General features: G+C 37.5%; 4 protein-coding genes across 4 annotated transcripts in view; 3 read left to right on the top strand and 1 right to left on the bottom strand.

The window, feature by feature from the left end:
* Window positions 1-793: 793 nt before the first annotated feature.
* Window positions 794-1,761, bottom strand: LOC129802113 (6-phosphogluconolactonase). The gene is made up of 2 exons (XM_055847697.1): window positions 1,287-1,761; window positions 794-1,230 (listed from the first exon to the last, which is right to left on the bottom strand). The coding sequence occupies exons 1-2, from the start codon at window positions 1,665-1,667 to the stop codon at window positions 895-897; spliced, it is 717 nt and encodes a 238-aa protein (XP_055703672.1). The 5' UTR covers window positions 1,668-1,761; the 3' UTR covers window positions 794-894.
* A 2,710-nt stretch (window positions 1,762-4,471) lies between these two features.
* On the top strand, window positions 4,472-5,836 carry LOC129802098 (H/ACA ribonucleoprotein complex non-core subunit NAF1). The gene has a single exon (XM_055847668.1). The coding sequence runs from the start codon at window positions 4,584-4,586 to the stop codon at window positions 5,787-5,789; it is 1,206 nt and encodes a 401-aa protein (XP_055703643.1). The 5' UTR covers window positions 4,472-4,583; the 3' UTR covers window positions 5,790-5,836.
* A 58-nt stretch (window positions 5,837-5,894) lies between these two features.
* On the top strand, window positions 5,895-9,862 carry LOC129802092 (death-associated inhibitor of apoptosis 2). The gene is made up of 5 exons (XM_055847662.1): window positions 5,895-6,087; window positions 6,151-6,341; window positions 8,284-8,971; window positions 9,031-9,600; window positions 9,668-9,862. The coding sequence occupies exons 2-5, from the start codon at window positions 6,219-6,221 to the stop codon at window positions 9,754-9,756; spliced, it is 1,470 nt and encodes a 489-aa protein (XP_055703637.1). The 5' UTR covers window positions 5,895-6,087; window positions 6,151-6,218; the 3' UTR covers window positions 9,757-9,862.
* A 929-nt stretch (window positions 9,863-10,791) lies between these two features.
* The window catches only part of LOC129802100 (MOB kinase activator-like 2), a 55,080-nt gene continuing 51,287 nt past the window's right edge, over window positions 10,792-14,584 (top strand). Inside the window, exons 1-2 of the mRNA XM_055847677.1 lie at window positions 10,792-10,973; window positions 11,169-11,390. Coding sequence (XP_055703652.1) covers window positions 11,386-11,390 — 5 coding nt within the window. The 5' untranslated portion in view covers window positions 10,792-10,973; window positions 11,169-11,385. The remainder of the gene's footprint in view (window positions 10,974-11,168; window positions 11,391-14,584) is intronic.

Consider the following 14,584-nt stretch of genomic DNA (forward strand, 5'->3'; position numbering starts at 1 on the left):
ACATGATCACATTTAAATATTTGAGGTTATAGCAGGAGATAGACGGAAACACTGAACCTTTCTTAATTTTCGCAATTTTATTCGGCTCCGGCACACCTTTTTGATCAGGAAAATTTTATGAAGTCGAAATTCGAATCCCTTTTGCATATGACTATCTCATTCTTTCTCATGACAAATTCGATTGAGCTAAATTTAATTTGGAGTGATGTTTAACAGAAGAAGAAGAGTGCGAGAGAATGAGATAGGCATATGCAAAACATGTGAAAAAGAAAGGGATCCGAAATTCGACTTCATAAAAATAATGGTTTTTCAAGGTCAAAAGTTAAAAAGACACTATAGAGTTCATTTATCAAGCCAATAGGGTCATGTTTGGGCTCGTTGGAAAGGTCTTGAAATTTCCGACAAAACTGAATCGGTTCCAATCGCTTTTGAGCCGGTAATGAACCAATTCATAATAGATAACTAATTTTTGTCTGAAAATCAATTCTATTAACTTTTAAAACTATTTTGGGGTATCTTTTGAGTGATTTATGAATCAGTTCAAATCGGTTGGGAACCGGTAAACGGTAAATGATGCGAAAGTACTTTTGCGGTATAGCAGCTTAAGTTACGAGTTCGAGCATTCCGCAAAGCCTAGGACGCTTTGCTACCTCTTTTTGAAAATAATTTGTCTTGAAATTTTGGAAATTTGAATGAAATTTTCGAAATTTTGCAAAATTTTATATCAAACTAAAATATTAACAGATTTTTTTTTTAAATCTAGACTATTTCTGTTCTTTTTAGTAAAAAAAACTTTTTTTTTATATCTTTGATATAAAGTTTATTGCCCAAATTTAATAAATACACCAAAAATTCAAACTTTGAGAATGTAAAAGGTAGGGAAAATGCAAGAGATTACAACTTGGAAGCTGCTCCGTCGTCGATTATCCAGATGAGGTTTCCATTTGTAGGACTGACACGTCCAGCTGGTAAGTTCTCTCCATCCCTGAGGATTCTCTGCACCATTTCAGCCTTCCCAGACCCAGCCATGGCAAAGATGCAGCACTTGGCAGCATTTATCAAAGGATAAGTCATGGTCACACGTTCTGGAGGCGGTTTTGGAGAATCCGCAATTGGGGCAACAAGGCATGAGGTTTCCTCGAGGAGTTTGTGGTCCGGAAAGAGTGAACATGTATGACCATCTGGACCCATTCCAAGCAGCAAAAGGTCAAATGAAGGTGTTTTCTCGGGCTACTCAAAAAATTCTTTTAATCTGAAGCACTTTTGGTAACTTCCAACTAACTCACCTCCTTGAACACCTCGCGGATCTTCTTCTCATAATCCACAGCACATTCCTCGAGAGGAAGGCTAAAGTTAATGGGCACAAATTGTTCTTCCTCCAATGGAGTGGCCGGAATCAGGGTTTGCCGGTAGAGTCCAAAAGTTGAATCTGCATTATCGAAAGGAACATAACGCTCGTCGCAGAAGAAGAGATTCCATTTGGACCAATCAGTCTCGATCTTGGGCAACCCAGCTGCAAGATACTTCACCAAGGAACCACCGGATAAGCCGATGGTAAAGGAAGAATTCCTGGTGATTGCCTCATTGGCATACTTCTCTACATACTCTGCCAGCTTCCTGATCACCTGAACCTCAGAAGGCACTTTAATAATCTCTTTCTCAGACATTACCGACAATTTTTTTTGCTTTATATCACTAACAAAAATTATCAATAAACTTTATCAATAACAACACTGCTAAGCAACAGGTGCATGATTACGCAGCTGGCATGATAGTTCGAAACTTCCAGTCGAATTTACTGGATTTCACTGGAATCCACTGGAAAAGGAAGATTTGAAAACAAACGGCCAAAAGAAGATTTGGTAAATTTCGTGAAAATGAAAACTGTGAAAATTTCCTGAATCTGGTTGACTGCGGATTTGTGTCTTGGCTAAGGAAAACCAATGCAATTTTTTTGTGTATAGACAAAAAAACACTGAGAATAATTAAAGAAGGAAAGGAAAAGCCAATGATAAACCTAAAAGGGCTTATCAACAACAATTCGAACAAATTCGAAGTTTATTTAACACTTTAAAACCCGGGCCATTCTCTCTCTCGACGTCGAGCAGAGAGGTCGCCCAAGGGAAGCGGGCTGTGCTTCCCGGCCAGAGGAGTGGTCTTTTAAATCCTCACCTCTTGGAGGGGGTCTTACCTCCAGCTTTTAAAATCAAGTGTGAAAAGAAAATCGTGAAAAAAGTGAGAAAAGCTCAAGTTTCATCAATGACGCCCAATTTTTACCATTTTATCAGTGGTATGCAGCGTCGTGGTCGAAGAGGATTTAGCCTATTTCCTTAAAGTTGGGAAACATTCAGGAAAAAATTTTATCGACATTGGAAGAGAGTTAAGATAAAGTCTAGAATTGCTGAAAAGAGATAGAACGGAGCACCAAATAGCCCAGAGAGGGGAACAATGATTTAACGGGACAGCGGATTGATGTTGGAGAACTTGTTTCTGAACCGAAGTGAAATATTAAGGACTGGTTATTATTGATGGACTCCCAACCGATGACGTCAGTGCATCTTTTTCGGAGACTTTCTGGAAAATAGAGACATCGTGGCATAGAGGAGGCTCAAAGAAGTGCAGGGCCCGCATTCCGGAGACGCCCCCCAATGACATTATTTTGAACCAGTAAAGAAAAAGAAATGTATTCATAGAAACTTGAAATTGAGACAATGTAAGATGATTTCTAAAGATTTTAGGAGGATTTATATCAGATCAGACTATAACAGAAAACATAGAATTGAAAATGTATCAGAAATATTTGTACAAAATGGCCAACTGGCCCAGTACAATAAATAAATAATTAATTAATTAATTAAAACCCGGGCCAAAAAATCACGTAATATACCAAAACTGGCATAAAATGCCAGTGCAGATATTTTCAACAAAAAAGCATTTTTACAATAGTTTTTCGTGCCGTAAGACTTCTACAGCAGTTCTAGGACTCATAAATTCATTTTCCAATAAATATTTTTCCATTTTCTTGTAATTTTTATATAAATTTTATGAGATTGACAAAAAATGCCAAAGTGAATTTTTACAGATTCTCGTAGCAAAACGCCTATTTCCCTTGAATTTCATTTTTCCTTGCAATTTGGCAAGGATTTTAAAACGCATATCAATATATTGTCCTGTAAAATTTTCAATAGAGTGCGTTTTTTTAAAGAAAATTTTGTGTGAAATTCCAACAGGAATTCGAAAAAGAAAAACAAGCCGTAAAGTTAATTTTCACCTTATTTTTCTCTACAGTACCACTTTACAACTATTCTAGGTTTTATATTAATTAATTTTCAATTATTATTTTACAATTTTCACGAATATTTGCGATTTTTTCGAATCGTGGCAGATCGCTCAAAAAATATGTACACATTTTTTAGGTTATGTTGATATTTACATGAAGCAATGATGTCAAATTTGAAAGAAATTGATATTTCTTTTTCTCAATCACTTCCTGCAGATGTTCAAGAGCTGTATTCTGTATATCCCTGGATTCAAAATTATCAGTTTCCTGCTTTTCCTTACTAATTATCTTGATTCAGAATGGTAGGATCATGGGATGATAATATTGCTAACATTGCTCTTTGGATTTGTGGAAATACATAAAAATGATTAGCGTTGACACCAGGGCAGAGCATTCTCACACATTTTCCGTACAAAAATGTGGTATATTTTTTTTAAGTGGTTTTTTAGTTTTAATATAAAACCAAATGCAATCATTTTAAAACTTCTACCAAATGAAAGAGTATCTAATGTTATGTTATTAGCACAAAATTTATAATGATTGCACGAGGATAATAGTTCCTAAAACCCTTATGAAAAATACGTAAAATTCGCAATTCTTTTGAATTTTTCTGAAAAGTTTTCTATCTGTAACACCAGTAAAATTTTAAGTTCAATAAAAATATATTCTCTGTATATGTGGCTACCATTTCATGATATATTTATTTTTGTGGGATCTAAAGCTTAAAAATTATAAAGAATTTAAGTAAAATATACCATTTGTGAATTAAAATGCTCCATCCGTTAGTTAATCATCCTAGGTTAGCACTAAATTTCTTGAACTCATAGTCATCAACAAAATCAAGAGATTGAGTTGCAAATTTATATCTATGTTACAGTTTTAAGAGAAAATATTGGAAAATACCAAGGAAATCATTTTATTTTATCTATAAGACAAGGACCCTAATTAAAAGAAGTTTTTCCTCAATTTTGATTTCATTTTTATGTATTTTATTGTAATTTTTCTCAGTGTTTTTTAGTTAGTAACAGAAAAACCTGAATTTTCGATGGTTTTTGTTAGCCATGACACAAACCCTCATTCGTCTGAACTTTAGCGATGGAAAATTTCAAATCTTTTTTAAAACATAAACCGTTGAATTTAAAATAATTTCGAAAAAATTATATTCGAAAATACACTGGAAATTCCAGTGTCACTGGAAAGTACTTGCACGTGTGAAAGGAATTTTGTTTACAATTTCCATTGTTTGAGTTTGTGATAATTTTGTGAAGGAAAATCCATTGAAACTGTTTAAAAATCGTCAGAAATGGACGTAGATGGTGAGAGGGAGGCTCAGACAGTGCAATCACATGATGAAAATACTGGAAATCCGAAGAAAAGTGCTGAAGTCCTTGAAGCAGGAAATGAAGGAGGAAGACAAGAGGATGTTGCTAAAAAGCAGGCTGTTGAGATGAATGCTGTAAATTCCTTGGCACTCTTGGCTGCCTACAACAGTTCATCGGATTCAGAGAGTGATTCTGAGTCCTCTTCGTCATCTTCTTCTTCCTCAAGCAGTTCCAGCAGTGATTCCGAGAGAGAAGAGGAAGTAGTTATCACCAACACAACAACTTACAGAGAGGCTCCAGTTGTCATTGAAGATTCCAGCAATGAAGATTCCAACGAGGAATCATCGGGTGATGAAAACGAGAGGACAAAGAAAACTTCGCAGAAGCCACCTTCTCAGCAGAGATCCGGAATTAAGGCCAAAGGTGAATTGGATCTGAGTGAATTACCTCCGATTGAGGATCTTCAAATCAGCGTGAAGGAGGAGGAATGCCTCCTGATGGGGAAGATCTTCTCGATTGTGGAGCAAATGGTGCTAGTTGAGTCCAAAAGGGGAAACGTTGTTCTGGATTTGGATACTGTTCTCTTTGTGGAACGTGGTCATAAGACCTTGGGAAAGATATTCGATGTCCTGGGTCCTGTAGATCAGCCTATATATTGTATCCGGTTCAATTCGGCAGCACAGATTGCAGAGAAGGATTTTAAGGTGGGAATGGATGTTTTCTGGGTGGCAAAGCCTGAACATTCTTCCATTGTCGTCGTGCCCAATTTGATGAAGCAGAAAGGCTCAGATGCCAGCTGGGAGAATGACATTGAGCCCCCGGAGGGTTGTCTGGACTACTCGGATGATGAACAGGAGCGCGCTTGTCGTCGGATAAGGAAGCAACAAACAAAGCCTAAACGAGTTGATGAACAGCCTTTGAGACAGAGGCCAATCCTCAGAGGACAGAGGAGGCGCCCCAATCTACCCAATCGAGCTCCTCAGACGTCGCAGCATCCCAATCTGCACTGGTATCAGTATCCACCGCCTCCTGTGAACAATTGGGGAGGTCCTGTCTATGTCAATCCCTTCGCCTATCAAGTCGCCAATATGCCCTACATGCACCCTCCACCTCCACCACCTCCGGCTCGCTCCCAAACTCCCATTAAAATAGAACACGAAGAACCTCCACCTCCTGGATGTAATTAAATATAACTTACTGAATAAAATAAATCCAAAAGGAATTCTGAATAAAACCCATGAACCCCTTTTTGACACTTCCAATTTGCTTTTAAATTTTCGAACATCGAAAACTTCGCCAGTTTTCGCCGCGAGTTCCAAATCGATTTTTAGTGACATTTCCCATGTACACACGATAAAATTTCTATTTTTCTCCCATTTTCACCAATTCAAGAAATATTTTAGTTTTTTTAGTGAATCGTGACAAAAGTACAAATTCTCATATGAAAATGCAATGGATAAATGAAGCAGTATGATGGAAATTGGGGTAAGAAATTTTCACTGGAATATCCCTTCACAAAAGAAAAATTGTATTTTCGTGTTTTGACAGGTTGGCCAATTTCAACAAATATACTCGGTATTTTTTCCTGACCCAGCACTTACATCCAATCCTCAGCAATGAGTGACATGAAGGTGGAGGAGAATCGTCTAAGGACCTTCATGAGGTGGCCCAGTGATGCCCCCGTGAGTCCTGAGAGAATAGCCAAGGCAGGCTTCTTTGCAACTGGAAATGCTCTTGAGGTTTGTCCTACCTTTTTGTATTCACTTTTATTAAGTAATAAGGCCAATTTTTTAAAATTTAGTACCTTTTCACGTTATACTGAAATAATTATGAACAATTGTTGCTCTATCGAAATTGGGTAATTTGATTTAAAGGCTCATTCACATGATGAAAAAGTACATAAAAAAAATATAGGGGAGATCGGGGTAGTTAGCCATCAAATGAAGTTTTCCAGGGGAATTGGTCATGGCTCAGTTCTTGAACCTCTCCTTTTTTACAGCTTTAACTTTAAGTAATCATATTTTCCATTTAAACGCTGATGATTTACAAATTTATCTGTCGACGACCGTGCCCCTAAGAAATCTTTTAGTAATGCTATATAATAATATCCCGAATTCAGTCTCATGTTGGGCATCATATAACGATCTACTCCTTAACCCAAAGAAGTCGTAGGTGATGGTTGTATCGAGTAATCGAATCCGTCCTTTTGCCATCCCTATTTTCCTCAATGGCTAGGAAATTCTCTGCTCCTCTGCATTCCCTGGTTTGGAGTGATCACATCTTTTATATCAGCAGGAGAGTGAACTTATCACTTTTACCTTTCGTAGATAACGTTTCTACATTCCTCAAAATGTCCGGCTTCTTTTAGTGTAGACCCTGCTGTTGAACTGTTCTTCTCATGTGATGAAGCTTCAGTGCGAGGCCTTTTTTTAAACTACCCAAGGGCATATATTTATATCCTATCTCTAAAAATTAATGAGACATCTAATAAAATTCACACTAATTATTTTGAAGCAATACACAAAACACTAGGCCTAGGGGGTCAGATCACTATTATTAATCGTGTCAAGGGCTAAAATTAAGTTTGTCTTTGCCCAAAAACAGGCCATGTCAATGGCAAGCGGACTGCCGTTCGTTGTGCGTGTTCTTGCGGCCCTCAATTTAAGCCTCGTGGTGGAAGGATCAGTCAATCTGCGTTGAGGACTGTCCAGGAGCACCGATTTAGTTCCGATGAAAGCCCAAAATACGCGCGGAGATTCCTTCCTTGTTCCCGTTAGATCACTGTCTTTCACCGTAATTCACACGGTTCCTGGATTCTAAGTTCCGGAAGTAGTCTCGCTACGTTGAACAAGAGTAGCCACGTAAACTCTCCTGAGCCTCCTCTAAGATTTTCTCTCAAGCTAGGGTCTGGCGGGTCTGCCAACTCATTTGGGTGTCCATCAATTTTGCCTTTGTACTTACGAAAAAACTTGAAATTTCATCTTCGATGAATTCAACATTGAGATCTCTGTGTATGGCATCATTCCTGATGTACCAAGGTGCACGGTGGGGTGTTTCAACGAGGAAAAATTTTTTTTGGCACTATTCTAACGGTGCTGTATTTGATGAGACAAGAAAGTTTTTCTGCGACGACCATATGATCAGACGCCGTTTAGAGGTGCCCGCTGAACGACCCTCTCTGTAATGTAAAATCAGAAAAATGTTTTACAGAGAGTGTCGAGTTGTATTCTCCACAACTCACTTTTCGTAAATACCTCCGAAGATATTCCATACTATATGCTAACGAATATGCTAATATCTTCGTTAGCAGCTTTTATCTTGTCTTCCTGAATCACGACCCGGTTAGGTATTTTAAAGTAGGTCCTCATTCTTGACTAGAAACTAGAAAATGGCATTGTCTAATTCTACCGCTGGCTAATTTTACCCGGGCTCCCTTTAAACTAAAGTAGAAGAATCTGATTGGCTAAGGCTTATGCATTTTATTTCTCAATTCTGATTTGCTTGCCAGTAAAAACGTCAAAAGCTCCATGAAATTTAACTTATCTGCCTTTTAAGATCGCTTTAAATTTTTATAAATTTAAAAAATGTCGAATTGAATGTAGGATTACCAAAGACCTTAAAGTTTAATAACTGAGTTTCAAGTTAAAAAAGAAAGTCCCATGATTGTAAAACCTTCAACAGGTTCAATGTCCTTGGTGTGAGAAGAGAATAACTGCCTGGGATTATGGGGACCAAGTGATTGTTCGACACAGACGTCTGGATCCACTTTGTACATTCGTTATTAATCCCAATGAATCTGGAAATATCCCAAGAGCTAGTTCGACATCAAGTACAGTGGTAGATGATTGGAAGAACGAAGAAGTTCGTCTGAGGAGTTTTAGCAAGTGGCCCGTGTCCTTTGTGTCGCCAACATCACTGGCCAAGGCGGGCTTCTACTTCTTCAATCTCGAAGACAGAGTTAGGTGTGCCTGGTGTCAGGGAGTCGTGGGACAATGGGAAGAGGGCGATGATCCTTTTGTTGTGCATCAGCGCTTCTTTCCAGCTTGTCCACGGGCCGTTTTGGGACCCAATATTGACATTCCAGCAGGAGAGAGGATTTCAGAACTTGGCATCCAGACTACTCGTCCTCCCAGGATGCCCAAGTATTCATCCCTCGATGCTCGTCTGAGAACTTTTGCACAATGGCCCGTGCCGGAAATTCAGCGTGGAGATGTCCTGGCCCAAGCAGGATTTTACTATCAAGGAAATCAGGATCAGGTGCGCTGTTTTCAGTGCGATGGCGGGCTCAAATGCTGGCTGGCAGATGATGATCCTTGGTGTGAGCACGCCAGATGGTTTCCTAAGTGTCAGTTTGTGCAGCTAATGAAAGGTTTTAGTTATATATTTCGGCTCGAAGGACCAAAAATGTTAATTATTGTTCTGCTACAGGTCAAGCCTATATTGAAAGTGTCCAGAGGTCGGCTGGTTCGGCGAAACAGGAGGCAGGCAACAGAACAGGCCGGCCGGAGCCAATGATGACCCTGGAGGAGGCAATGTCAACAGAACCTGTTCGGCAGACTCTGCAAATGGGTTTGCACGAGGGACGCATTAGGGCAGCGACTAAGCTGCAACTGGAGCATCGAGGACGTCCCTTTGACACAGCAGATGATCTTGTTCGAGCCGTTCTTGGTGGCCAGGTGTACAATGAGGTGGATCTCGATGACTTGGAGGCATCAAATAATTCCAATGTCATCGTGAGACGCGTCTCGGACATTATTGGCTATCTGGTTAATAGCACCACAAACAAGTTCAATCAAACACCTGCAAGGGATCCAGCGGCATCTTCAAGTGAAGAGAAGTCGCGGGATGTTGATTGCAGCACCAGTGAAGTTCCTGCAGCCTCATCGAAGGACCCTCAAAGTCTCGAAGAGGAAAATCGCAAGCTGAAAGATGCTAGATTGTGCAAAATCTGCATGGATGAAGAAATATCCATTGTTTTCTTGCCCTGTGCACATCTCGGTAATACTTCATTATTTAACGAGCTTTAGTTTCTTAAATTAACCTCTGTATTTTTTTTTCTTATCAGCGAGTTGTGGTCAATGTGCTTCCGGAGTCTCCCACTGTCCCCTCTGTCGATCTGTTATCAATGGACGTGTCCGCATTTTCCTGTCTTAATGGTATGAAGAACATTGCAAAAAATATCTACTTGGATGTTTTAAAATGTAATATTTTTTTTCCCTGTAACTTAATAGTGAATTAAATTTACGACACCTTTGTGGAACCTACTTTCTTTTAATTAAAAAAAAACATGTGAAATATTTGCTTTTTTTATATACTTAGTATCATTTACTGTTTCAAATCGGAAAAAAGAAAAGAAGACCCACCAAATAAAAAGAAACGAAATTGCACTTTTGGTTAAAAAAAAAAAACATTTTTTATAGGTATATTAATAAATTTGGTAAGTAAGGGCTTCGACACACCTTTTAGATGAGGAAAATTTCATGATATCAAAATCCACATCCCTATCAAAGATTTTTCATATAAAGCTGACTCATTTTCACACTTCAAAGACGCATGTATTATTTTCGAAAATCAAGATTTTTAGGATGAAAAAAAAATCATGAATAGTGCTGTGTACTTTCAGATAGTCAATACTCAAGAAAAACTAACGGAAGATAGATTGAATATAAGTTCATATTCGTATAACAAATAAATGCTGAGAAATAGTTTAACTGTGGTAAACTGTCCCACTCTCCCCTATCAATTTTCCTTTTGCCTTACCATTTTTACCAAAATGCTTACAAATCTGCTGCCGGGTTTTTCTTTATGGTTTTTATTTTCCTCATCTAGAACATCAAGGGAAATCTCAAAATTCCAAATTGGAAATGATTCTAAATTACCCCATTTTACCCTACTTATTATTGATCTCTCTGTGTTTCAACTTCTTTCTCGTCGCCTTATTCGCGGGATTCCCGGAACGTTAATACTTAAATATTAAGCTACTATACCTTGGGTATATCATCAAATTGATGTCTTTTAAGTTGTAAAGTCTTCTGCAGAGACTAAAGTAGTTCACGGGTTCTATCCGGCTAAAGAAAGGACCAAGAGTAAGAATCAAAAGAAGAAATTTTCACATTCACGAGAAGTCGTGTGAAGAACTGTCAGTTCAAAAATTCGCCGCAGGCGATTGCAAATTTTTCGAACTAGTTTGCCATGGAAAATTGTTGGGGGCTCTCATGCCAGTCTGGTGCAATATGGTGGATTTTTTATTTTATTCCTATCAATCAGCTGAGAAATGATTAAAAATCTCTGACCATTGATTAAAGTGACCGACTAAATAATGTGCAAAGTGTCTAACTAAGCTTCCTTCATCATTAGTGACTGCTGAGCAGGTGAGCAGGAGCTGGAGAGGCAGAGATTTGGGGCAGGAAAAGTGACCACAGTACAAAGAACAAACAAATTCTGACATAACAGTGTTTTTGTCTATGTATGGTGGTCGAAAGTGGATCCTTTTTCTCCCTGTCTCCTTCTCATTGTCATGGCTTGCTCACATCTTGCCACTATGTTCTTCTGCCTCCCTCCTGCAGGCCATGGTAGCTTACGTAACACGCGGATCCATCGAGTGACCCTGATTGGAGGATACGCGAGGTGTTGAAGCTCACTGGGGGAGGAGAAAGGGGCTTTTTGTTGCAGCACAAGGAGGTATCGTCTCCCTTTGGACTTTTGGGTGCTCTCTCGTCCGCAAGAAACACAGTCAAACTGGAGCGCCTCCCGGAATACCTTAAAGATACGGTGGATTGGTTTATGGGGTGAGTACTTATTGATTTCATCTCTGAATTAATCTTTTATTGGGGTATCCCTCCCTAATAAATTACCCTTGAACATGAGCATTGGGCAAATGGGTCGATCTCTGAAATGGTTCCGGTCAGAAGAACCGCATGACTCAGAATATTTCACTATCTCAGTGTCTCCAGAAAGAAGAAAACAAACAGTCCAAAACGAAGCCATACAATCTTTTTCTCTTATGATTTTTTTTCGCATTTCCATATCGCTCGACACTTGACAGTCCCAATCCCATTCCCCAGTTGTTTCTCAACCACTGGAGACGACACAGTCCACCAAATTCCCGTGGTGATCAATAATGTTCAATTATCTCATTAATCGACCGGGATTGCTCTTAACGAAGGCCTCTGTCAGATACTCAGAGATAAGCACATCTGGATATCCTTCTGGTCACATTGATGATACTGTTACGTGCTTCTGTAGGTAAAGAAAAGCCCCAAATTGCCGTCTTTTTTTTTGTTTTCTAAAACCAAATGAAAAACCATTAATTCACGCGTTCTTCTGACCAATCGAATTAGTTCAAATTGGGTCTATTGAAATTCTCTGAAAAAGCCATTGCGCAAATTTTATGATCTCAAACCCAATATTATTTTATGGACAAACACCAGAAAGATCTCACAGTTCACATTATAAATGCTAATAAAATTCTTTATGCTATCAATTCACTTCAGGATGAAGGAATTTATTGTGTCTCACATTGACTGGCACAATACTCAATTTAATACCTGAAACAAATACACCTCGAAAATCTAATTATTTTTCTGACGTTACGGAGAAATGGCTTTTCTGCGCAAATGACAAAAATAATGTGACACTTTTTATTAGTGATTATAAAACCACATTGTTTAAAAAAAAGGGCGATGAAAAATTGTTTTGTTCAAGTTAACAAAGACAGAATTTACTAAATTTGAGTGCCTTTTAAATCGTTACTTAACCGATGGCAATTGCCTGAAAAGGAAGGAATAAAGACCAAGATTTCTAGACCTGCAGCATTACTATTTTTGATGATACAAGGTCAGGCTAATCAGTCCTGTTTTATGGAACGAAGTCCAGTAGAGTTTACTGGATTCGATTTCAAGTCCTTATGCCCTAGACGCAAATATGACTTAAGCCGAGACACGGATTAATGTAATTGTAATCAAAACAAGGATCAGATTACATTTCCATCAGTTTCTGACTAATCCGGCTCTCGTCTTAAGCCGAGAAAGGTCTTAGTAGTGAGAAACTGATGGAAATTTAGTCAAATCACTATTTTGATTTTAATTACTTAACCCGCTTCTCGGCTTAAGTCATAATTGTATCTAGGGCATTACGTCTCGATAGGAATTCGAACCCGAGACACTTGCATTTTATATCAAGCGATCTACCACATAACTCTTTACGAATCTTGGTGATTTTGATGATGAGGAGACCGAGAATTCAAATTCTTATATGGCCTTCAGACCTAAGACCGTCTTCAGACTAGAGGTTTTAACCCAGTTCCCGAGGACCTCGAAACCTTAAAAAGCAACCGATTTTATTGATTGTTGAAAATATAATAGGTTATTTTCCCTTAATAATCCAATCCTAAGTCAAAATTTTCCAAAAAATCTTGACTGATGAGATATAAGAGAAGTTAGGCCATATGACTAAGCCTTAGGTCTGAAGCCCGTATAAGGCTTAGCCATATGACTTTACTGTTCTAATTCCTTATCAATCAAGATTTTTTGGATGAACTTAACTTAGGATTTGTTTTTTAAGGACAAATAACCTATTATATTCTGAAAAGGTAATAAAATTGGTTGCTATTTAGGATTTTGAGACCTTCAGGAACTGGACTAAGCCCCTAGTCTGAAGACCGCCTTGGCCTTCCGTAGATAATTTTGATGCATATCCCTAATAAACGTTCAATGTTAAGAAAAAATCCAACCAAGAAATATAGAAACTAAAAAATATTGAAATCTTGTTTTTTTTTCCACAAAATAACAAATGTTTATGAATTTATTTTGAAAAATTCATTCAGAAATTCTTTTCGAAGGCATGAACGTTCGAAGGGAGAGTACTTTCCCCTACTTCACATTATTCACATGTATATTTTATAATAAACTTTAATTTGCACTAATGTTTTTCCTCATTTTAAGTAAATTTCAAAAGTTTTTACGAGAGTTTTTTTTTAGTAAAATCTTTGTTTTGATTTTTCCTGATATCAGCTGATAAAAAAGATGGTCGATGAAATTTGGAATATTTTTCGAACAGTGAATTTGAACTTTCGAACACTGATATGGAACTGTCAAAAAGCAACAATTGACCGGTTAATTGCCTTTTGCTTTTAGATCAAGGTGTTTATATTCGACAAATTTTACTAATACGTCATTTTGTTTTTAAATAATATTATCTCATAAAACGTAAATAGCATAAAATAAAAGTCAAAATTGGTTTGATGCTGCGATTTCTTCAATATATTTTTTCATAATGAAGACGTCAAAAGGCAATGGCTGTGTAGAAAAACCCAGTCTATTCTCTGTATTACAATGAAAAATGTCAAAAATGATCATATGCTGTCAATAATTTATTTAGTTTCGAAATCGAATTGCATCTCACTATACACCGGTCAGTCTTGGGAAAAGACACCTAGTGGTTTGTTCCTGAGATAAATTTTCTTCACTCTCTGTTTTATAATCTTTTCTAATAATGTGTCCTTACTAAAATGAAAAAGTTTTATAAAATTTTTAGTTTATTTCCAACTATTTCGAACTTCATTCACTCGATGTTTTTAAAATCTCCTGTTTTCTAAAATATATTTTAGATATTTTACAAAACATGGAATTCTTATATTATAATTATTATAATAATTTTGATGGCTGGTCCAATGTCTTAAATTTCCTGAACAGACCCATAGAGGTAGGGCAAATCGATTAAGAATATAGAAAAAATGAGTTGTCCAAAGTTTGAGTCGTCCGAAGGTAAAGAGCTTTTCCCTAATTATATTATTATTATTATTATTATTATTATTATTAAAAAAAAAACAAAAGACAGCTGAATGTCCAGAACATGCCCATTCAGAACTTTCAAAAATTAGTTTTTATGCCTCGAAGTATAGGCAATTTCGACATTGAGATAAAACTCAGCATACTCCTTTAATGCCTTTAATAAATCTGACTTAATTTTTTTCAGGAAATAT

This window comes from Phlebotomus papatasi, chromosome 2 (genome assembly GCF_024763615.1).
Source record: "Phlebotomus papatasi isolate M1 chromosome 2, Ppap_2.1, whole genome shotgun sequence".
NCBI lineage: Eukaryota > Metazoa > Arthropoda > Insecta > Diptera > Psychodidae > Phlebotomus > Phlebotomus papatasi.

Excerpts from the sequence above, each read along its gene's own strand:
- LOC129802098 (XM_055847668.1), top strand. The coding sequence starts at position 4,584 with ATGGACGTAGATGGTGAGAGGGAGGCTCAGACAGTGCAATCACATGAT.
- LOC129802092 (XM_055847662.1), top strand. The coding sequence starts at position 6,219 with ATGAGTGACATGAAGGTGGAGGAGAATCGTCTAAGGACCTTCATGAGG. Across the intron at positions 6,342-8,283 it reads CAACTGGAAATGCTCTTGAG|GTTCAATGTCCTTGGTGTGA; the intron begins GTTTGTCCTACC and ends AACCTTCAACAG. Across the intron at positions 8,972-9,030 it reads GTTTGTGCAGCTAATGAAAG|GTCAAGCCTATATTGAAAGT; the intron begins GTTTTAGTTATA and ends GTTCTGCTACAG.
- LOC129802113 (XM_055847697.1), bottom strand. The coding sequence starts at position 1,667 with ATGTCTGAGAAAGAGATTATTAAAGTGCCTTCTGAGGTTCAGGTGATC. Across the intron at positions 1,231-1,286 it reads TCCGCGAGGTGTTCAAGGAG|CCCGAGAAAACACCTTCATT; the intron begins GTGAGTTAGTTG and ends TTTTTTGAGTAG.